This window comes from Carcharhinus amblyrhynchos, unplaced genomic scaffold (genome assembly GCF_965287045.1).
Source record: "Carcharhinus amblyrhynchos unplaced genomic scaffold, sCarAmb.v2.hapA scaffold_39, whole genome shotgun sequence".
Classification (NCBI taxonomy): domain Eukaryota; kingdom Metazoa; phylum Chordata; class Chondrichthyes; order Carcharhiniformes; family Carcharhinidae; genus Carcharhinus; species Carcharhinus amblyrhynchos.
The window spans coordinates 6,201,548-6,223,508 of NW_027649780.1; the positions used below are offsets into that span (position 1 = coordinate 6,201,548).

The 21,961-nt window shown below is 43.7% G+C and overlaps 2 protein-coding genes and 2 non-coding genes across 4 annotated transcripts; 1 reads left to right on the forward strand and 3 right to left on the reverse strand.

Annotated features, from left to right (window-relative positions):
- Positions 1 to 1,243: 1,243 nt before the first annotated feature.
- Positions 1,244 to 5,882, reverse strand: LOC145363560 (putative G-protein coupled receptor 139). The gene is made up of 2 exons (XM_080218746.1): positions 5,837 to 5,882; positions 1,244 to 2,154 (listed from the first exon to the last, which is right to left on the reverse strand). Exons 1-2 carry the CDS (start codon positions 5,880 to 5,882, stop codon positions 1,244 to 1,246), a joined length of 957 nt encoding a protein of 318 aa, XP_080074872.1.
- A 1,451-nt stretch (positions 5,883 to 7,333) lies between these two features.
- Positions 7,334 to 7,405, reverse strand: trnaq-cug (transfer RNA glutamine (anticodon CUG)). Its single transcript has one exon. It is a non-coding gene; the product is annotated as a tRNA-Gln (tRNA).
- Positions 7,406 to 8,406: 1,001 nt separating this feature from the next.
- Positions 8,407 to 8,481, reverse strand: trnan-guu (transfer RNA asparagine (anticodon GUU)). The gene has a single exon. It is a non-coding gene; the product is annotated as a tRNA-Asn (tRNA).
- Positions 8,482 to 15,663: 7,182 nt separating this feature from the next.
- On the forward strand, positions 15,664 to 18,718 carry LOC145363561 (putative G-protein coupled receptor 139). Its single transcript, XM_080218747.1, has 2 exons — positions 15,664 to 15,733; positions 17,817 to 18,718. Exons 1-2 carry the CDS (start codon positions 15,664 to 15,666, stop codon positions 18,716 to 18,718), a joined length of 972 nt encoding a protein of 323 aa, XP_080074873.1.
- Positions 18,719 to 21,961: the final 3,243 nt, after the last annotated feature.

A 21,961-nucleotide genomic window follows, 5' to 3' on the forward strand; every position in this document is an offset into this window, starting at 1 on the left:
GGCTCCTATGTGAGGTGCTCATACATCTGGAACCTCAGGGGAGGGGCGGACACTGCCATTCTACTTACGTTTTATTTGCTAAATTTGCTTTCTCAAGGTTTTTTTTGTAATCCTCAGGAAGTTGAAATCTAAACACTCAGGTAAGTTTAGGAAATTCCCCTATTGATCGTCATTTATCGAAATTCGGGGGGCGGGGGGAGTGGGAGGGAGGAGCGGGGTAAAAGCAGCTGGCTTTCCAATTACAAGAAAATTTGGCCGGTGGATAACAGGGTGCTTGAGTGTCTTGGGTTACAGGGAAATATAGGCGAGATGGTCAAATGCTCAGCTAAGTGGAGGATGGAATTTAGCCCTGAAAAGGTGATACACTTTGGGAGGATGGGTTTGACAAGGAAGTATGCTATGAAAGATATGACACTAGGAAGTTCGGAAGAACAAAGGGATCTTGGCGTGAGTGTCCATATTCCTCTGAAGGCAGAAAGGCAGATTCATAGGTGGTGAAAAAGTAGGAGACACACTCGACTTTATCAGTTGGGGTCTAGAGTACAAAATCAGAGAGGTGATGATGGAGTTATATTGGAATTGACAACAGAATCACAAATGTTGCATGGTCACAGGATGCTGATATATGATGTAGAGTAGAAGTGGAGTTGAGGCTATCATTGTATTAGCGGGAGAACTCAGAGTTGATACTCCTGTCCAGTGACCGTGAAATTGATACTGACCTGCCTGTAAATAATGTTATTTAATCCATGGCCTCTTTAAGGGCAGATGTCATTATTTTGGCAGGTTTGCATCACGGGTACAGGGAAGAGACCCGTCAGAAATTTGGGATAGTTGGAACTACACTACTGGATGTATGGCGTTCAACGTGGAAAACTAACCTCATTTATAGAGGAAGGTCACTTGTTAGAGAATTGGGGTCCTTGTATCCTTGTTATATGAAAAAAAATTCTGGGCACAGTAAGACGTCTCACAACACCAGGCTAAAGTCAACAGGTTTACTTGGCAGCATGAGATTTCGGAGCACCGCTCCTTCCTCACCACTCACCTGATGAACAAGACATGGCAAAGTCACATTTACTTTCTTATTTCTACACTTCGATGGGTGGTGATTACGTTAGAGGTAATAATTCTCAGACATTGACATTAATTAAATGTTAGTAATTTTTATTTTCAAGCCTGAACTGGTAAGAAGTGAAACCATTGACTAGATTTAATGAAGAATTATAAATATTGGAATGCATTACTTTCTCGGAACAATTATTTTAGTAATATGATTCAGTGGACAGTGGAGAGCATTTTTCAACTCTTCTCTGAATTTCTTCTGAATGGCTGCGTAAATAAAGGTGTTGGTGCAGGAACTAAGAAGCTGCAGCATGTCCCCGGATTCCTGGAGAATAAATTTGGGATCACTGAAGCTTTTAATGTTATAACCGTTTGTGATTCGTACATGCAAGAACTGTATAACATACGTCATCCACAACAGGATGAAACTGCCAGAGATTGTGAAGAGTAAAATGATGGACTTTCTCCGGCTCTCCATCTCGGGGTCAGTCTGATTCTCTCTGCCTTTGTCTGTACGGAGTCTCCTCCTGGCTCGGCTGGCTGCTAGAATGTGTCTGACGGTCAGAGCATTGAACAGGAGAATCAGAAGGAACGGAGCACACGGGGTCAATAAGCGGTCAAACCAGTCGTATGCTGTCCAGAAGAGTGAAGTGTACCGGATATCCTTCAGTCTGCAATACCAGGGCACATTGTCAACTACGTAAATAGGCTCGTGGATAAAGTACCACGGAATATTTGTTAAACAGCCCAGAGCACAGACAGTTCCTATCACAACAGCTGCAGTTTTCTCGGTACAGTATTTTATTTTCAGCTTCTGGCAGCATATTGCCACAAAGCGATCAAAGGTAAACATGACTGTTAACCAGACAGAACTCACTCTGGCTGCGTAAGTTAAAGCAATGCTCAGACTACAGAGTGGAGTGATGGACAAGAAGCTGCCTGGAAAATAAATGCCACTGATGCGATTTAATATCACAGCGGTGATAATGACCAGTAGATCCGTCACATTCATGGAGATAAGGTATCGAGTGATACATCCCGAAAGACCACATTTTCCTCTCGACAGAATCACAATCGCCACGAAATTAGCTGCATTAAAGAGAAGGAGAATTAACTTGCACAGGAAAACCACACTAATATAATCGCATTGACCAAAATGCATGGACTCTTATTTTCTGCGTCTGAAGAAATTTTCTGGGAGTGAAGAAACAAAAGCAGATTTAATAATGTGAAGATGGAAGACATCACGGATGGAAGAAGTGTGTTCTTAATCATCAAAATTGATTATCCAGTTTCTCCAGTTTCCTCCATCATTTTCCCTGTCACCACACACATGTCCTAATCAGATGATAAGTCATAAAATGAGGACAACTGGAGAAACTGAACTGATCTTGCAGGGAAAAAAAATTCTGTGCTGCGACAATTCGAATATAAACTTGAACATAAAACACAAATATTATTGTAAGAATTGGAATAAAATCACAGATAAACCCTGTATCGTATATGGGCACAACGCGAAGGCTATAATACCTGTTGAACATGATGAGCATTTTCCTCAGTTTAGTTCACTTAGTTCAACTTTAAATTATCTTTCGAAATTTATTCTTCCATCTGCACTGATTAGGAGGTAACTTACCTTTGTCAAGGCATTTTGATGTGTGACTTTTTACACTGCATTTCTCAGCCAATTATAGTTCGGGCCAATCGTTGATGTGCCAAACGAATCCTAGCAAGGAATGACCACACATACCCTTCGATTTCGAATGGTTTCTCTTGTCTTTGCCCTCTGTGTAATATAGCTTCGCCAATTTCATAGAATGGCAAAATTATTACAATTCAGCACGATCCCATTTCAGCAATTGTGATTGCACTGTTTCTCTGAATGTACTTCTCACCGAGAGTGTTCCACTATCCTATCCTCCTAACATTCCACATTCATCCATCCAGACAACTGTACAGTTAGTTTCTGAATTGTTCAATAGGATTTCTCGTCACCACAATGTCAGGCAGTTTATCACAAACACCAGCCATTTGCAGTGTAAAAAGCATTTCCTTAAATCAATTTTGCAGATTTTACGAACACTGTTCCCTTTATTGTGCGATGTTTTTGCTAGTGGAAACAACTTCTCCACGTCCAGTAAGTCCAGAACCCTTATTACATTGAAATTTAGTCCCAAACATTTATATACGTTTACTTCAATTCCGAAACCTTCACCTTGAAGTGTCATGCACTGTGTGGACTCTAATCAAGCTTTTTTTGGTGAACTCCATAACAAATAACTCCTATAGATTTTAAAAGCACATTACTGCAGATGCTGGACCCTGAAACCAAAAGACCTGCTGGAAAATTTCAGCAGGTCTGGCAGCATCTGGATGACGAGAAATAGCTGACGTTTCGAGTCCAATGACCCTTTGTCAAGGCTGTTTCTTTATCAAAGCAAACTCTTTACCGATAAATATCTCCGTCTCCAACACTTTATACACTGCTTCATTGAGTCAAATGAGGTTCGTCCAGGATGACTCACCCTTTAGAAAAACATATTCTGAGTTATTTCACCCCTTCTGCCCCTTGCTCTGGACATCTCTACCAGAACAAACTGTTTCTACCCCACAGATCTTTGGAACCCTTCACTAATTTTCATCAAAGCCCTTAACTAGTCCTTTAATCTTATCTATGGAATGTACAGCAAATGAGATTTAAGTAACCGTACCTGAGTATTTACTATCGAAGTCTTGGTATCGTTATGGCGAATCTACATTCCACCATTTTTGAAACGCCAAGTCTATACTTCATACGGTGACATGGCAGAAAAAGAATATATTGCTCCGAATGGGCCCAACCAGAGTTGTATACAATGTCAGATATCTTATATCCTTTTGTGCACAGTATCCTTGAGATACGTTCAGTAGACAACAAACAATTTATTTCGATGCCTTACCTGGGACCGCGATGACAGCAAGTGTAGTGTAGTAAATGGCGTATGGTAGTCCAGTAGGTGGAGCGTGCATCTTCTGTGAGACGCAGTAATGTCTAACCGAGAATCACTTGTGCCTGCTCGACTTTCAAATAATACTCTCTTATACCTGGTTTTATCCCCCTTAGGCGCAATTAGCTCACAATACCAATAATGTTACTTACACTCACTGAACAAACATCATTAATTAAACAATGAAACATGGTGGATTGTATTCCTTGAGGAAGCACTTTGATTTTTTTTTTGCTTCGGCGTTGATGCATGTAATTTAACAGAAGTGACATGCTGATTTTCACACTTAAATGCACCTTCAATCCGACAATGAAGTTGTTAATTGCTAACTGATATTCTAATTAGGCCAGCATCAATTTCATCTATATGAAAGGCCTGGAATTGAATAACGGTATGAAAATAAAGATGGCCTATCGACAAGAAACTTGTACAAATGACCATGAAAATCAAAGGAACATCAAAACCTGGCGATTCTTCTATAATTATGCTCGCAGGCTCCAGAACGTCGACTCATAGAAGCATGCAGCACAGAAGAGACCCTTTGGCACATCGATTTCGCATCAACAAAAATGCATTAAAACTAAACTAATCCCACGTTGAAGCACTTGACCCATCGTCTTGACTGTTATGAAATTTTATGTGCTCATCAATGTGCTTTTCAAAGTTTGTATGTATTCGTGCCTCTCCAGTCCTACCAGGCAGTGCATTCCGGGCTTTCAACTCTCCCTGTGAAAAAAAATGTTTCCTTAAATACCCTCTAAGCCTCCTGCATCTTACCTGCAAATTATGTCTTTTTTCTATTGATCCTTCAACAATGGGGGACATCAATTTTGTCCCTATCCTGTCCATAAACTTCTTGACCTTATCCAATCCAATTAGGTTCCCTTTCTGCCTCCTCTGCTCGAAACAACACGATCTTATCCACCCTCTCTTCATATCTAAAACTGTTCATCTCAGGCGCCATTCCGGTGAATTTTGTCTTCAGCCTCGCCAGTTAAATCACATGTTTCCTTAAATAGGTCTACAAGATCTGCACACAGTACTTCCAGCTTTTGCCTTTCCAGAGTTTCATACAGTTCCAAAGTATCCTACCTGCTCTGCTTTCTGTTGGCCCTATTGATGGGCGGGATGGAGGAGTGAGCTGGGTTTTAATATGAAACAAGTGGAAAAATGGAAGATTTTTTGAGACAAAGCTGATTTCCCCGATGTCCCCCCCCCCCATCAAATTGAGTTAGCGATGCCCCCACTTACCCTGTGTTCCCCCCAAATACATGTTCCCCAATGTCAGCATGGTGATACAGTGGTTAATACTGCAGCCTCACCGTGCTAGGGACCTGTGGGTCATTTGCACGTTTTCCCCGTGTCTGTGTGGGTTTTCTCCGGTTTCCTTCCCCAGTCTGAAAGTTGTGCTGGGTTAGGGTGCATTGGGCCGTGCTTAAATTCTCCCTCAGTGTCACCCGAACAGGAATGTAGAGACTAGAGGAATTCTCACAGTAACTTCATTGCAGTGTTAATGTAAGCCGACTTATTAGTGACACTGATAAATAAAATTGAACTGAAGGTCAAGGCGCTGCTGTGACAATGCACCCTCTTGTTTAAACACTCTGCAATGCTGAGACTGGGGAGAGGAATGAACAACAGGGAGCAGCATTGCAGCTTCTCTCCCCCCATTGAAACTGGGATTGTTGCTCCATCTGCTGCACCATCCCCACCACATCCACTGGGGGCAATCTGGACAATGGGCTGCAGGCAGACATCACTGCGCCTGCGTCACAATCACTCACCGCCGGCGGCCATCTTTCGTTGCCAGGGGAGACGGCCAGCGGCCATCTTGCGTTGCTAGGGGAGACGGAGTCCCGCGCGCTGCACTCTGGTTGAAATCCCCTCCCGCACATGCGCCCCGGCAGTTCCATTTTAATCTTTTAATATTTTGAATCTTGATGATTATTATTCACATTTCACCCGTCAGACTTTCGGTTCCTCCTCCATTCGGGAACATCGTTTCTTTTTTTTATTGCGCCTGTTTGTCAATCACAGCCGCGCGGTGCGCTCTGGGAAAATACTACAGCACATGCGCGGTTCCGCCACCTGCCTCTTTATAAAAATATGTATTTTATTTAATTTTAATTCCCGGATGTTCCGCCAATGAGCAGCGGCTGTGCCGGATTGGGCAAGAGGTGACACTGGGCGGAGCAGCGCCTGGGCGTGTTACGGCGACCCCTGGTGGTCAGGAAGGGAAATAGCAGCAGGACCGTCTCTGCCCAAAGGCTTCCCCAGTTCAGCTGCTCAGAGACACTGGGAACCTCTTCAACTGGAAACTTCAGCTTCTCACATTCACCCCCTGTGTTCAGTCATTATTTAATAGACAACATCTGTAGTGAAATCAGAAACAACTTGTTCACATTAAAGGGGATGGGAATCTGAACCATTCTGCTCAAAAAGCTCTGCTTGCCTTGAAATTTCAATTGAAATGTTCAAGATGAGAATTGAAAGATGCAAGTCATGTTGCATGTGGAACGCAAATGGATCCACTCTGTGCTACACATCTTTGCCATAAACTACATTCTATCCTGCGCTTCGCCCAGTGCGAGGGGTAAGGACTGAGTGGTCAGGGAATGGATTGATCTCAACATCGAAAACTTATCAGGATCTTGCTGGTCTCTGTACTGAACAGTGTTGGGATTAGGCACAATTTCCCCATGGAATGAGAGAGAATAAATTGGGTTCCGGTTGAAACTCCTCTGACACCAGTGAATAACTTTGGCAAACACCACTCTTCAAACAGACAGACCGAGAGCAGTTTCCAGTTACAGGAACTGAAGGCGAGGAACTGATCTCGTTAGAAAGAACAGAATAATAATTGGTGGAAGCTTTATTTAATCGCCACAACCACCTTCCCTTTCCAGCCGCTGAACTGTGAAATATATTTTTGTTGTGCTGTGTGATTTCTTTCTGAGATTAATACAGGTATCGCAGGTAGAAAAAAAAGTTCATTTTTAAACATCTATTCTCAAGATACCAATCCTACCCCACATAATCATCTGTGTAATTTATATAAATGACGAAGAATGGGGGAGCCAGCGTAGGTTCTTGTGAAACGCCACTGGACGCTGGCTTCCAGCCCCAAAGGCAGCATTCTGTCATCACCCTCTTTCTCCTATCACCCATGTTAGTTTCCCGGGCCCCATGAACGTGTCTTGTTTATACCATATATTCATTTGGGGTGATTGAATTGAAATGCCCTTCACCAAATCAATCATCTGCGTTGAGAAATTAAAGGAAGGTTCTACCGAGATTTGACCTCGGATTGCTGGATTCAGAGTCCAGAGTGCTCACCATTACACCACAGAACCAAACACACCACAATCCAGCTCCCTCTGGCTGTCCAGCTTCCAGGGTCAATTAGCTGCTTGATACAGACACAGACAGTTGGTGAACCCGAGCTTTACCTGGAAAGCAGGCAAAGCGAATATATGACACACGGCATTGAGAGGAGATGGAGTTTAGACATGACAGTACAAAGAGACAGAGATATCTCATCTTCCTGATCCAGTTACTGATGACAGGAATGTACACAGTGCGAATTATCCACGGTCACACTCTCCTTCCAGCCTTGAGCACGGAGTTAAGTTTTGAAGTGTTTGAAGTTTTGCTCCAGTTATTCAGGGTTTTGTTGAGACAATATTTGGAATAGTGTGTGCAGTTTGGATCTCCGCTTTTTAGCCAGAATAAAAGCAAAATCTGAGGATGCTGGAATCTGAATCAAAAACAGAAAAAGCTAGAAATTTTCAACAGCTTTAACGAGATGGAATAGTTAGCATTGAAAAACTGCAGGGATTCTATGATTCTATGAGTTTGATAGGGTGGAGGCTGAGACATTATTTTCCCTGATCCGGGAATATAAAACACGGGGCACAATATCAGGATAAGGCGCTGATAATTCAGGACAGCGATGAGGAGAAATTGCTTCACTCAAAGGGGAGTGAATCGTTTAAATTCTCTATGCCAGAGGGTTGTAGATGCTCCATTATTGAACGCATTTCAGTTTGGGTTTGACAGATTTATGATCTACCGAATAATGAATGGAAACAGGGATATGGAATTGGAACAAATGCTCGGTCACAAATTCATGTCTGGATTCCAATTGTTAAGTTTAGTGGTATAACGGAAGCATGTATACAATGCTATATGTAAGATGTCTGTAGTCAATAGTCATTAAATAATGTTGGTGACAACAGATAACAGTGTAGCCCATAACACTTAAGAGTTTTTTTTTATTGATGCCCACGGAACCCATCGTGAACCCGCAACGGTTCGCTTATGAATGGTGATGGTGAGAAAATATGGCAAGCTCCGTCCCTGGGTGGGCTCGATCCACCAACCTTTACGGTTAACAGCCGAACGCGCTAACCCATTGCGCCACAGACACTGAGACAGAAACTAGTGCAGATTTTCTAAACAAGGATGTCAATGACCACAATTCTATTTCTGCAAAATTTTGTTCCAGAACTGCAGCATGACAGCACCGTGTACAATTCTGTACCAGCCTCTTTGGTTATGTTGATCCCGTAACGTTGCTGTAGTGTGTTGGTCATTCCCTTTCTCCTATGAATGTGCAGGTAAAATGAATCCATGTGTCTTATCGCAGGGAGGAATTCAATGGGGCGGAAGGGAACTGACAACCAGAAGCCCAAGCTTCCAATATTTTCCACTCAATCATCAATAACACCATTCCCAGCTGCAACTCCTTCCAAATATTGTGATCCGTTTCCCTTCTTTTCTCTTCATTTTGAAATTCGCTTCAATACCCAACATAAATTGAATTGCAAACCTGAGGGCTAACCGTGGGAAACAAGTCTCTGGGTAAAACAGATACTCATTTCCCGATTCACAGCACTCAGAGTTTCACGCAAGTAAAGGAATTTAACACTGAGAGGTTTGGGAAACTTGGTGTGAATATTGATTGTGGCCCACTCAGGTATTGTGTAACTGCTGCTCGATGGTTCAGTGAGAGGGATATAATCTATGTACGTTTTGCTGAGCTTGTGTTCGGTGTACTGGGAGGCCTCAACCGGGTTGAATTTTGTGTCCCAGAGATATGCAGTAATCCACTGATTGAAGCTGCAGTCGCGGGGAACGTAGACAGGAAAACAGAATGAAATGGTTTTATTTATCCGGGATTCCTTTTTTTCAATATTCCACTTCCTCCTTCTTTGGCCATTAGTTTATTTTTCTAATGTAATTTTCAAAGGATAGCCACTGTTAAGTTCTGGACACTAAGCAACTGATCTCCGCAATTATCATTACAGCTTTTCTTCCTTTACTTTCCTTGAACAGGCTGTGTCAGAAAGCAAGACTGATACAGCTGCTGCTTGGGAGCTCAAAAGCGACTGGAGTCTACGCTGGAGATGTCTATGCAAACGTGTCAGGTTCCATCCTATGTTGGTGAGTGTTTATCACAGATGGATATGAATAGTGGGTCGATGAACAGAGCTTTCTGATCGATTGCCCTGGACTGTGAAACAGTGCTATAATAAATGAGGGATGACATGCCATGCCATAGAAAGAGGAATGAGAAAAGTCAACAGTACATGAGAAACTGCTCAGTTTTGTTTCATCATTGAGTACAGGCAGACAATTAGCTTATGCATCAAGGGGAAGTTCGCTCATCTGTGCAGGTACATTGTGCAACATTTCTTGTCATTCAGTTATCTAAATTTTACTATTTCATAACTTTTCTTGTTTTGTCATTAACTACTTTCTTTTTCCCCTTGTCTATTCATTGTTGCCTGTTTATTTGATATTATTTACTTTTTTTTCACCTCATTCTCTTCAGAACCCCCAGATTCCGTATATATCGGGTTCTTCGGTAACAGTGAGCAGTGTGTGTGTATCCTTGAGTTTCATTAAGTTTTATTCTTCCATTCTGTGTATCCGTGTAAATTTCTGGCATTCAGGCTTTGTTTTTAAGGTCGGATTATTTCATGAGGAAAGACTGGAGAAACAAGATTTATATCCACTGGATTCAGAATAAGAGTAGGCTACTTGATTGATATGTGTAAAATACAAAAGGATCTTGAAAAGGAGGATGTGAGGAGGATAGTTCCTCTTCTGGGTGAATCTATAACTAGGTATCACTGTTTCAAAGTAGGGATTCGCCCATTTAAAGTACTACTGCACCACAGCCTCCTCTAATGTATGTCTGTATTTATAAATACTCATCTGTAGCAATGTCCTTCCTTGGTGTGTCTCTATATCATTCACTGCTCTCAGGCTGCGTTCATCTTTGTCCCTCAGTTGGATTGTCTCTGTATCATTCCGCTCAATCTCACCCTTGCCTATGTCAGTGACTTTTATAGCTCTCTCAAAGTGTATAGGTGCATTGGGTGATATAGGAAGTGTACAGATGAGGGAGTAAGGACATACCTGCCTGCATAGCACAGTTGATCAAACGTTTAAACATGGAGAGTTAGCGAGCACCTAGCCAATGCTCTGCTGAGGCCTCATTCAGCCACCTAGTCTTTGAAATTTCTTAGATATTAAGTAGAGGGACCAGACAGTGACGGGGCTGATCCACTGAAGAATTCCTAAAACAGCTCCATGGCTAAACGTCTCAGATGTTGCAGCATTGAATATAGGGAGCCATTGAGCTGATGCACAGACTGGGCCACACTCACCTGCATAGGCACATTGCTCAGGGTTTTAACAGGAAGTATGCACAGGGATAGGAAAACATACCTTTCAAGTTATCACCAGTTTACACTTGTATCTTGCTCAGACCTGCCTTACAGTCACATTCTTTGACCTGCTGCATTATTTTGATCACTGCTTGTTTCTTGGTTCTCAGATTGAACTCTTTCTAGACATAGATTTCTTCCCACCTGTTCTATTTTGTGTTCACACCCTCAACCTCATTTTCATCGCTCCCTTTGTCAGCCGGAGACATCTCCTACCGCCCGCCCCCTTTTCTATCGTCCCATTCCCGGGTTAAATCTCACAGCTCCGGAATCCATGAGCTGCTGTCTGGCAGCTTTGAAACATTTTTAAGTCTCAGGAACCTTTATTTGGTGAAACTGATCTTCCCAGACAAGCCTGAATTGAAGAAAATAACAATTGGAAACGAAACATAAACCCTTTAACTGGTAGCTGCTCTCTCTCTCTCTCTCTCTCGCTGATTAACCTTTCAGTCTGATGGGATTCTGCTGTGTGTTGTCTCAGCCGATCCTGGATTGAATTGGGTGACAGTTTGATTCGAGGTTAATGTGGTTTCCTCGGGGTGTGTGTCTGAGAGGCTGACAGCGCCGCTGCTCAATCTGACTGTTACTTTCTGCGATTCTCCACACAAACCACAACAGACTGGAGCACCCAATGATAGCTGCAAAGCAGTTTTTGTACGGGGGTGAGACTGCTTTCTATCACTGTGAGTCTGAAAGCGCAGTAATAGCGGCCAGCGTCACTCAGCTGCAGGCTCGAGATGGTTAAAGTAGTTAATTTATCCGAGGTCTGGAGATCAATGGAGAAATTGGGTCCAAAACCCTCCCCTCTCTCTTGTGTACCCCCGGAGCTTTTCAATATAATGAACTGCAAGTCTTTCTGTGGCTGCTGCCTGTACCAGTATAAGGCATAGCTGTTTGCGGTAGTGCTGTAGGTACATCGGATAGTCACCGTTTCACCTTCTCTCCCCTCCAAAGACTGCGGCTGAGAAACAGAATCTCCATCACTCGGATCTGTAACATGTGTTCAAGAAGAAGAAAAAATCTAAGTGTTGGACGTGCTGCTGAAATAATATTAACACTTTATATTCACCACGACATAACTGGAGTTATGAAATAAAAACAAATGATGGTGGAAATACACAGCAGGGTCAAGAACCACCACTGGGGAGAAGCAGAGCTAAAGGTTCAGATCGCGATAACATTTAACCAGATTGGAGTCATCCTTACTGATAAGAAACAGCCCGAACACAATGCAGACAGTGAGGAACTCCATGGCGGCTGCAGAGCCCGGGGCTGTGACTACCTTTAAAACTCCAAGCACTGCCGGAACAGAATCTGTTTTTACAGTCACTTTCTGATCTCAAACTTCCCGTCCAATCAACAATTTGCAATCTACCCGTCATAGATTGAGATAAGATTTCAATGAGTTTCAGTGATCAGCTGAAGCTCTTTGACCTTCACTATTACATATCTGAGACTCAGTGACTGAGTGGGTACAGTGTGTGGTGAGAGGGAAGAATCAGCTTCACTGACAAGGCCATAAGAGATAGGAGCAGAATTAAGCCATTCGGCCCATTCGTGTCCATTCCACCATTGAATCATGGCCGATATGTTTAAAATCCCCACAGAATCAGAGAATCCCTACAGTGCACAAGGAGGCCATTCGGCCCATCTAGTCTGAACCGGCCACAATCCTGAACCGAACACCCCAAGGATGTTGATTAGGTTGATTAGCCACGGTAAATTGCTCCTTAATGTCAGGGGGATTAGACGGTAAAAGTATGGGGTTACAGGGATAGCACAGGACCTGGGTGGGATTGTTGTCGGTGCAGGCTCGATGGGCCAAATGGCCTCCTCCTGCACTGTAGGGATTGTATTCTATGATTCAATCCCACCCAAGCCTATTCCTGTAACGCCACATATTTACCAGGCCATCCCCCTGACACTAGGGTCAATTTGTCATGGGCAATCAATCTAACCCGCGTATCTTTGGACTGTGGGAGGAAACAGGAACATCCGGAGGAGACCCACACAGACACGGGGAGAACGTGCGGATTCCACACAGACAGTAATCGGAGGCTGAAATCGAACCCGGGTCTCTGGCGCTGCGGGGCAGCAGTGGAAATCACTGTGCCACAATGTCGCTCCTGTGGGGTTTCTCTATCCCAATTTCGTACCTCGATCCCATAATCTTTGGTCCGTTTCCCAAACAGGACCCTATCTATCTCTGTCTTAAATATACCCAATGATCTGTCCTCCATAGCTTCTGTGGAAAGAAATTCCATAGATTCACCACCTGAAGAAATCCCTCTGTATCTCGATTCTAATGGACGTCCCTTTACTCTGAGGCGGTGCGCTCGGATCCCTGTCTCCCCTACTAATGGAAACATCTTCTCCATGCCCACTCCATCCAGGCCTTTCAGTATTTTGTAAATTTCACAGAGGCCCCCCACATCCCTCTAAACTGCATCGAGTACAGACCCAGAGGCTTCAGATGGTGGCAGTTTTATTTAATCGGTTTCAATCACTCATGTTGAATTTTATTTATTTTTATGTAGCTTTGTGACGGCTTCTCACGAATATTAATCTCATTGTCATGTGCGTGACTTGTTCACACCGAACGCTTCATTCTGAACGGTAAATTTCGTCGGGCTGTGACTTTAAATAAAAGAATAAACAGATTGTACAACAGCGGATTTAGGTGCAGATCCCCTGAGAAAAACAAATGTAGCAACCCGAAACGTCCAAGCTAACAAATGAAGATAAACGAATAGAAAGGCAGTGAGTGAATCAAAGGCCGATACAATGATCGAAGGAGGGAGATAAGTAGAGAAGAACAGCTGGAGAGGCAGAGAGATAAGCAAGAGAAAAGGGAATGACAGAATGAGGCAGCGACAGGGAGATAAATAGGGGCGCAGACTTTGAGATAAGTGAGGGAGAGGCGGGAAGGAAATAGATGATGGTACGGTGAAGGGAACAGTTGGAGATATGTAGAGATAATACAAAGGGAGACACAAAGAGAGGCAAACGAACTGATGACAAGAGAAACATAGATAGACAGTGACAGAAACAATCGTGTCCAACTTGAAAATCAATGGCCTAAATCCAATCAGAATTCCAGAAAGGGAAAGAAAAATAACTTAATTTAGAACGTGATGCCAGCAGGGAGATTTCCGAGAACCCCCTAAACACCCTCAGAATGAAACCAGTATCACTATTACATTGTGATCCTGCCCCTGTCCCTGCAGGAAACACGCACATGCAGTGAGACAGCTCCATCTGGCGGCGATCTGAGGTAAATTATTATTTTCTGGAAAACCACCGAATTCTCAGAATATGGAAGTTACTGCATTAGTTTAAAGCCTATGTTTATTAGTGTCACAAGTCTAGACTAATAAATTCTGAGTTTCACTTTTTCCCTGTTCCTCTCTGGTTGTCCGACTCTCTCGTCGTTTGGGACTTATGTACCTTGTTCTGTCATTCCGCCTCGGTTTCTCTGTCTCCCTTTGCTCTGCTTCTGACCGTCTCTGTCTTCGCACATACTCTAGGTTCTTCTCCTTCTTCTCTTTTCCCTAAACTTTAGGGTTGAGACAATCCAATTTCTCCCACTGTCCCATCTCAACGAATCCATCAAATTACTCACTATATTGGAGCAGCAATAATTGATGAAGTTAACAACGGGGCTTGAGGGATAACATTATGATGGAAAGATGTAAATGCAAATAACTAACGAATATAGGGAATGAATACGAATCCAGGGCCATGTCTTGTGTTGTTATTTTAGGGTAAGCATCTTATCGGAATCTTGATGGCTTCTTTTTTTAAAATGGGCTTTTATAGCCATTATTAATTCAATACAGCGAATCGCCAGCAACTAAAATAACCTTAGGATTATCTCTCATGTACACGTTCAACTGGATTAATTTACATTGTATTAATAAAAGTATGGCAAAATATAATTTGACATAGCGGCAGAGTGGTTGGCACTGCTGCCTCACAGCGCTGGGGATCCGGGCTCGGTCACTGTCGCTGTGGAGTCTGCGTGGGTTTCTTCCGGGTGCTCAGGGTTCCTCCCGTAGTCAGAAAGATGTGCTGGCTAGGTACATTGGTCATGTTAAATTTCCCTTAAATGTATCCGAACAGACGCCGGAGTGAGGCGACTGAGGGATTTTCACAGTAACTTCATTGCAATGTTGATGTGACTGAAGATTTCCAGCATTAAGCCAATGTTTGAATGATCAGTGTCTGTTCCATGGGCTTCTCTCTCTCTGTGCGTCTCTCTCTCTCTATCTCTTTCCTTGCGCGTCTCTCTCACTCTTTGCGTCTCTTTCTCTCTCTCTCTCCCTCTCTCTGTTTATGTCTCCCTCTCCGTGTCTCTCTCCCTGTGTATCTCTCTCTCTCTCTTTCTCTCTGTCTGTCTGTCTCTCTCTCTCTCTCTCTCTCTCTGTCTCTGTTTGTCTCTCCCTCACTGAATTGCAAACATAACTGGCCAACAGTAGGAATGAAGTCACCGGGTAATATAGATCCCATGGTGCTGATTTGAGAATGACCATCGTCAGCTTTTAAACGAATTCAACCATTCTGAAAAGGAAGAAATTGAAGAATTATTTGTTAGTTAAACTTGAGACTGTTTTTATTATGTGAGTGAAACATTCAGGCGCATATTCCGGCCATCTATAGGAAAGGAATCGTCCACGCTGCCAATGTGGCAAGTGGAAGGCGTGAAATGGTGAGCTGATGTGTTTATTTACCGAAACGTAAGTAAGGTGCAGTTTGTTGCTTAATTGCGCCCCGCGCCCCCCCGAGACTTTGATTCACAATAAATGAGGACCTCACTGAATGTGTCCCAGAGCTAAGTTTTAAGCTTCTGAGAACCCTCTAGTTTCTGTGAGACTATGCACGGACCAGCGAAAGGCCTCTTCTATGCCATTTGTTATCCTGTTCTTGCTGCTATTGGTGCCCCTGGTAAGTGAAGGATCACAAGTAAGTTATTTGTGTTTAAAAAGAACAATAAACTGGATCTGTTCTCTTTCAGGAACGGGATCATTGTGTCTACTATTCAGCAATCACGCGTTTAAGGGACTTCAACCGGGCATCAATATATGTCTATAGGCGCCTTGTTTGATATTATACCAAGTAATGGTAAATTCTACGACGCATTTGATTGAATCAAGGACTACTCCAAGACAATATTCAAATTACTCTGCTGCACACAAGGATATAAATGCATTTTATTGGGTTGCCTAATTTGGACCAATTGATGCCTTTGCATCTGTTATATTTTCGACTCTGAGTTTCGTTAGATGTAGTAAAATTCGCTGGTGTTCTGAATGCTATTTTACAATAATACCGCATAACAGCGAAGTAAGATGCATTTCCACGCAGTGATCTTATTACAGCATGGGGGAATTAACTATTAAACTGCATTCTTTGAATTAGATGCAATTAAATATTTTTTAAAAACCTTATAGTGATTACAAGAATTTACAGCGCGCCGTCGGCAACAATTTAATATTGAAAATACCGTGATTTATTACTGGGCAGCCCTCAATGTTAATGTGTTTATAGGAATCATTTAAGGAAAGGTTTCAAGGGGATGCGCGGGTTTCCTCCCACAATCCAAAGGTGTGCAGGTTAGGTGGATTGGCCATGCTAAATTGTCTCTTATTTTCAGGGGGAGTAGCTAGAGTAAATGCATGACACCATGGGGTTAGTGCCTGTGTGGAATTGTTGTCAGTGCAGACTCGATGGGCCGAATGGCCTCCTTCTGCAGTGTAGGGTTCCCTGAATGGAGAATCAAGATTTTAAATTTGCTATACATGTTTTTCTTGTGCTGATCGGTTTTGTACATTTGACTTTTATTTTGGATATTTTTGTGGGTGTCCGTGACCTGGTCAACATTTATTGCTCATTTACAGTTGCCAGTGGGAAAGGTAAAGTTGTTCTTATTTCTTCAGCCACTGCAGTATGCAGGCTGGGAACTTGGTCAAGGCCATTTGAAACCGAACGGCACAAGTAGATCACATAATTAGATTTAAAGAAACGTCCTAAAGAAAGGTGGCGAGAAACAGCTGTTGAAAGCAGAAGTTCCAGAGATTAGAGCCTCGGCAGCTGAAGGCACAACTGCTGGCAACGGTGGGATGAACACACAACGGGCAGAGTTCTCAGTAAACTGAAAACTTCGCCCCAACTATTCTACGAATGGTATGTTTTGTATGTATAGTGTGCAAGAAACAGTAATTTTCACTTATCTCAATAGATGGGACAATAATAAATCAAATCAAATCAATTCAAAAGAAATTCCTCTCATCTCGATCTTAAATCGGTAATCCCTTACACGTGAATTAGGAGGGCTAATAGGGGCGATGAAGTGTCTTCAGCAAACAAGGTCAAGGAGAATTCCAAGGCTTTTTGCGCAATATTAGGATCAAGAGATTAGCGAGAGAAAGAGTAGTCCCACTCAAAAACAATTGGGGGAAGTTATACATGGAAGTGGGTGAGATCATTAATGAGTACATTGTACTGGTATTCATCGAACAGAAGGACATGATGGATGTTGAGGTCAGGGATAGATGTGTGAATGTTCCAGAGAATGCCAATATATCAAAGGAGGAAATGTTGAGTACCCTAAATTGCATTAATATAGGCAATCCCCCGGCCGAATGGGGTCTACCCCAGATTACTGTGGGTTGCAAGGGAAGAAATAGTTGCAGCCTTAACAGACGTCTTCACATCCTCTTTGGCCACAGGTGAGATTCAAGAGGGCTGAGAATAGTCTCCTGTTCCCCTGTTTAAGAAAGGAAGCAGGAGTAATCCAGGAAACTACGGGCCAGTGAGCCTGACGTTAGTGACGGGGAAGCTTTTGCAGAAGATACTGAGGGGCAGGATACGTTTTTAGTTCAGCATTTGATATTGAACGAATGCCAACTGCTGGAGTCTGGGGGTGGCAAAGGGTAAGATCAGGATGGATTCAGTAACTGATTGGGTGAGTCAGTAACTGGTGTTTGGATTCTGCTCTGTAACTTTTCACTCCTTTTACCTCTCACAGCCAACTTGTTGGCGATTGTAATCTTATGCCGAGGGCGGTGTGGACTCTCCCGGTGCATCACCTACTACCTGGTGGCGATCGCAGTGAGCGATTTGCTGGTCATCATTTCTGCCGTCATCCTCAATCGGATCGGTCGCATCTACTTTTCTAACAGTGTCCTATCTACCACCCCCGCCTGTAGAGCCATCGCCTTGCTGGCCTTTGTCACTCGGGATGGTTCAGTTTGGCTGACTGTGACTTTCACCATCGACCGTTTCGTGGCCATCTGCTGTCAGAGCCTGAAGACCAGATACTGCACCGAGAAAACAGCATTGCGGGTTGTAGGAATAGTCTGTGCCCTCAGCTGTGTGGGAAACATCCCTTCCTACTTTGTCTACCAGCCCTTGTACATCCTGGATGGGGTGCCCTGGTTCTGCGATATGAAGGTCGCCTTCTACACATCGCCAGCCTGGCTGGCCTATGACTGGCTGGACAAAATCTTAACCCCGCTTCTTCCATTCCTCCTCATCCTGCTACTCAACGCCCTGACTGTGAGATACATCTTAGTGGCCAGTAGAGCCCGCAGGAGACTCCGGGGCACCGAGAACCAGGGAGATCCGGAGATGGAAAACCGCAGGAGGTCCATTGTCCTGCTCTTCGCCATCTCGCTCAGTTTTCTTCTCCTATGGGCTACCTACGTCGGACATTTCCTCTACGCTCGGCTCGCAGGTGCGGGCTACCTCACCACCCTGAGTTTCAATAACGCAGACTATATCTTTCAAGAGGCAGCCAACATGCTCCAGACACTCAGTTCCTGCAACAATGTCTTCATCTATGCGGTGGCCCAGCACAAGTTCAGAAAGGAGCTGAGGAAATTGCTGATCTGTCCATACACCATGCTCACTGGCGGCTTTAAACAGTAGAAAAAATAAGAAATATTTCCTAGGACCGTCAAAGTGGCCCAGTGTGTAGCTGTTGCTGTCTCTATGTTCTACTTTACCTCTTTGTCTGCCTCTTCGTCTCACTTTATCTGTTTGTCTGTCTCTCTTTATCTCTCTCTCACTCTCACTCCCACTCACACATACACGCACACACACGCACACACACGACCTTGGAAATCCCACGTTCAACATCCCACCCTCCGTGTATTTAGGCACAAAATTTAGCGTTCCGTGTTGTCAGTGCTGAAGGAGTCCTGAACTCAGGCGTGGTCCATAGACTGGATGAAATGCTAAACAACGTTCTGTATTTGCCCCCTCAAATGCAATGTCATAATATTAAAACCAGATTTTGTTCACCCTCATTTAACACCACAAAAATCAGTGTATGTTTATTTCTCTCATTACTTTATTTTGTGTGGGGGCGGGCACGGGATTCTTGCTCAGTGGACTTTGCTGCTGTGTTTCCCACGTTACATCAGCAAAAAACAAAGAAGAATGGAAGTTACAACACAGGAGCAGGCACTTCGAGCTTCCAAACCTGCAGCAAAAGTGAAACTCAGAATTTATTAGTCCAGACTTGTGACACTAATAAACATAGGCTTAAAACTAATGCAGTAACTTCCTTCCATATTCTGGGAATTGGGTGGTTTTCCAGGAAATAATAAATTATCTCAGATCGCCGCCAGATGGAGCTGCCTCACTGCATGTGCGTGTTTCCTGCAGGGACAGGGGCAGGATCACAATGTAATAGTGACACTGGTTTCACTCTGAGGGTGTTTTGGGGGTTCTCGGAAATCTCCCTGCTGGCATCACGTTCTAAACTAAATTATTTTCTTTCCCTTTCTGGAATTCTGATTGGATTTAGGCCATTGATTTTCAAGTTAGATCCTTTTCTTTCTGTCACTGTCTATGTTTCTCTTGTCATCTGTTCGTTTGTCTCTCTTTGTGTCTCCCTCTGTATTATCCCTACATATCTGCAACTGTTCCCTTCACCATATCATCATCTATCTCCTTCCCGCCTCTCCCTCACTTATCTCAATGTCTGCCCCCGCTCTTTATCACCCTGTCACTGCCTCATTTCTGTCATTCCCTTTTCTCTTGCTTATCCCTCTGCCTCTCCATCTGTTCCTCTCTACTCATCTCTCTCCTTCGATCATTGTATCGGCCTTTGATACACTCACTGCCTTTCTATTCGTTTATCTTCATTTGTTAGCTTGGATGTTTCGGGTTGCTGCATTTGTTTCTCTCAGGGGATCTGCACCTAAATCCGCTGTTGTACAATCCGTATATTGTTTTATTTAAAGTCACAACCCGACGAAGTCTACCGTTCAGAATGAAGCGTTCAGTGTTAACAGGTCACGCACATGACGATGAGATTAATATTCTTGAGAAGCCGTCACAAAGCTACATAAAAATAAATAAAATTCAACATGAGTGATTGAAACCGATCAAATAAAACTTCCACCATCTGAAGCCTCTGGGTCTGTACTCGATTCTGTTTAGAGGGATGTGGGGGGTCGCTTTGAAATTTACAAAATACCGAAAGGTCTGGATGGAGTGGGCGTGGGGAAGATGTTTCCATTAGTCGGGGAGGCAGGGATCCGAGTGCACCGCCTCAGAGTAAAGGGGCGTCTATTAGAATCGAGATACAGAGGAATTTCTTCAGAGAGATGGTGGTGAATCTATGGAATTCCTTTCCACAGAAAACTGTGGAGGACAGATCATTGGGTATATTTAAGACAGAGGTAGTTAGGCTCCTGCTTAGGGAAGGGACCAAAGATTATGGGATCGAGCTACGAAATTGGGATAGAGAAACCCCACAGGAGCGACATTGAGGCACTCACATTGCAGCCTCACGGCGCCAGGGACCCGGGTTCGATTTCAGCCTCGGGTGACTGTCTGTGTGGAGTCTGCACGTTCTCCCCGTGTCTGTGTGGGTTTCCTCCGGATGTTCCTGTTTCCTCCCACAGTCCAAAGATACGCGGGTAAGATTGATAGTCCATGACAAATTGACCCTTGTGTTAGGGAGTTAGCATGGTAAATATGTGGCGTTACAGGAATAGGCTTGGGTGGGATTGAATCATAGAATACCATCCCTACAGTACAGGAGGAGGCCATTTGGCCCATCGAGCCTGCAAGGACAACAATCCCACCCAGGTTCTGTGCTGTCCCCGCAACCCCACACTTTTACCTTCTAATCCCCCTGACATTAAGGAGCAATTTATTGTGGCTAATCAACCTAATCAACATCCTTGGAGTGTTCGGTTCAGGATTGTGGCCGGTTCAGACTAGATGGGCCGAATGGCCTCCTTGTGCACTGTAGGGATTCTCTGATTCTGCGGGATTTTAAACATATCGGCCATGACTGAATGGTGGAATAGGCACGAATGGGCCGAATGGCTTAATTCTGCTCCTATCTCTTATGGCCTTGTCAGTGAAGCTGATTCTTCCCTCTCACCACACACTGTACCCACTCAGTCATAAGAACATAAGAAATAGGAGCAGGAGTAGGCCATCTAGCCCTTTGAGCCTGCCCCGCCATTCAATAAGATCATGGCTGATCTGAAGTGGCTCAGCTCCACCTGAGCCTCAGAGTCACTGAGTCTCAGATATGTAATAGTGAAGGTCAAAGAGCTTCAGCTGATCACTGAAACTCATTGAAATCTTATCTCAATCTATGACGGGTAGATTGCAAATTGTTGATTGGACGGGAAGTTTGAGATCAGAAAGTGACTGTAAAAACAGATTCTGTTCCGGCAGTTCTTGGAGTTTTAAAGGTAGTCACAGCCCCGGGCTCTGCAGCCGCCATGGAGTTCCTCACTGTCTGCATTGTGTTCGGGCTGTTTCTTATCAGTAAGGATGACTCCAATCTGGTTAAATGTTATCGCGATCTGAACCTTTAGCTCTGCTTCTCTCCAGTGGTGGTTCTTGACCCTGCTGTGTATTTCCACCATCATTTGTTTTTATTTCATAACTCCAGTTATGTCGCGGTGAATATAAAGTCTTAATATTATTTCAGCAGCACACCTAACGGTTAGTTTTTTTTCTTGTTCTTGAACACATGTTACAGATCCGAGTGATGGAGATTCTGTTTCTCAGCCGCAGTCTTCAGAAGGGAGAGAAGGTGAAACGGTGACTATCCGATGTACCTACAGCACTACAGCAAGCGACTATGTCTTATACTGGTACAGACAGCAGCCACAGAAGGATTTGCAGTTCATTATA

Bases quoted from the DNA above. Each gene is read 5' to 3' on its own strand.
- LOC145363561 (XM_080218747.1), top strand. From the start codon at position 15,664: ATGCACGGACCAGCGAAAGGCCTCTTCTATGCCATTTGTTATCCTGTT. The intron at 15,734-17,816 runs GTAAGTGAAGGA...TACCTCTCACAG, and splicing joins TGCTGCTATTGGTGCCCCTG to CCAACTTGTTGGCGATTGTA.
- LOC145363560 (XM_080218746.1), bottom strand. From the start codon at position 5,882: ATGGCCGCTGGCCGTCTCCCCTGGCAACGAAAGATGGCCGCCGGCG. The intron at 2,155-5,836 runs GTGAGTGATTGT...TCTTTAATGCAG, and splicing joins ACGAAAGATGGCCGCCGGCG to CTAATTTCGTGGCGATTGTG.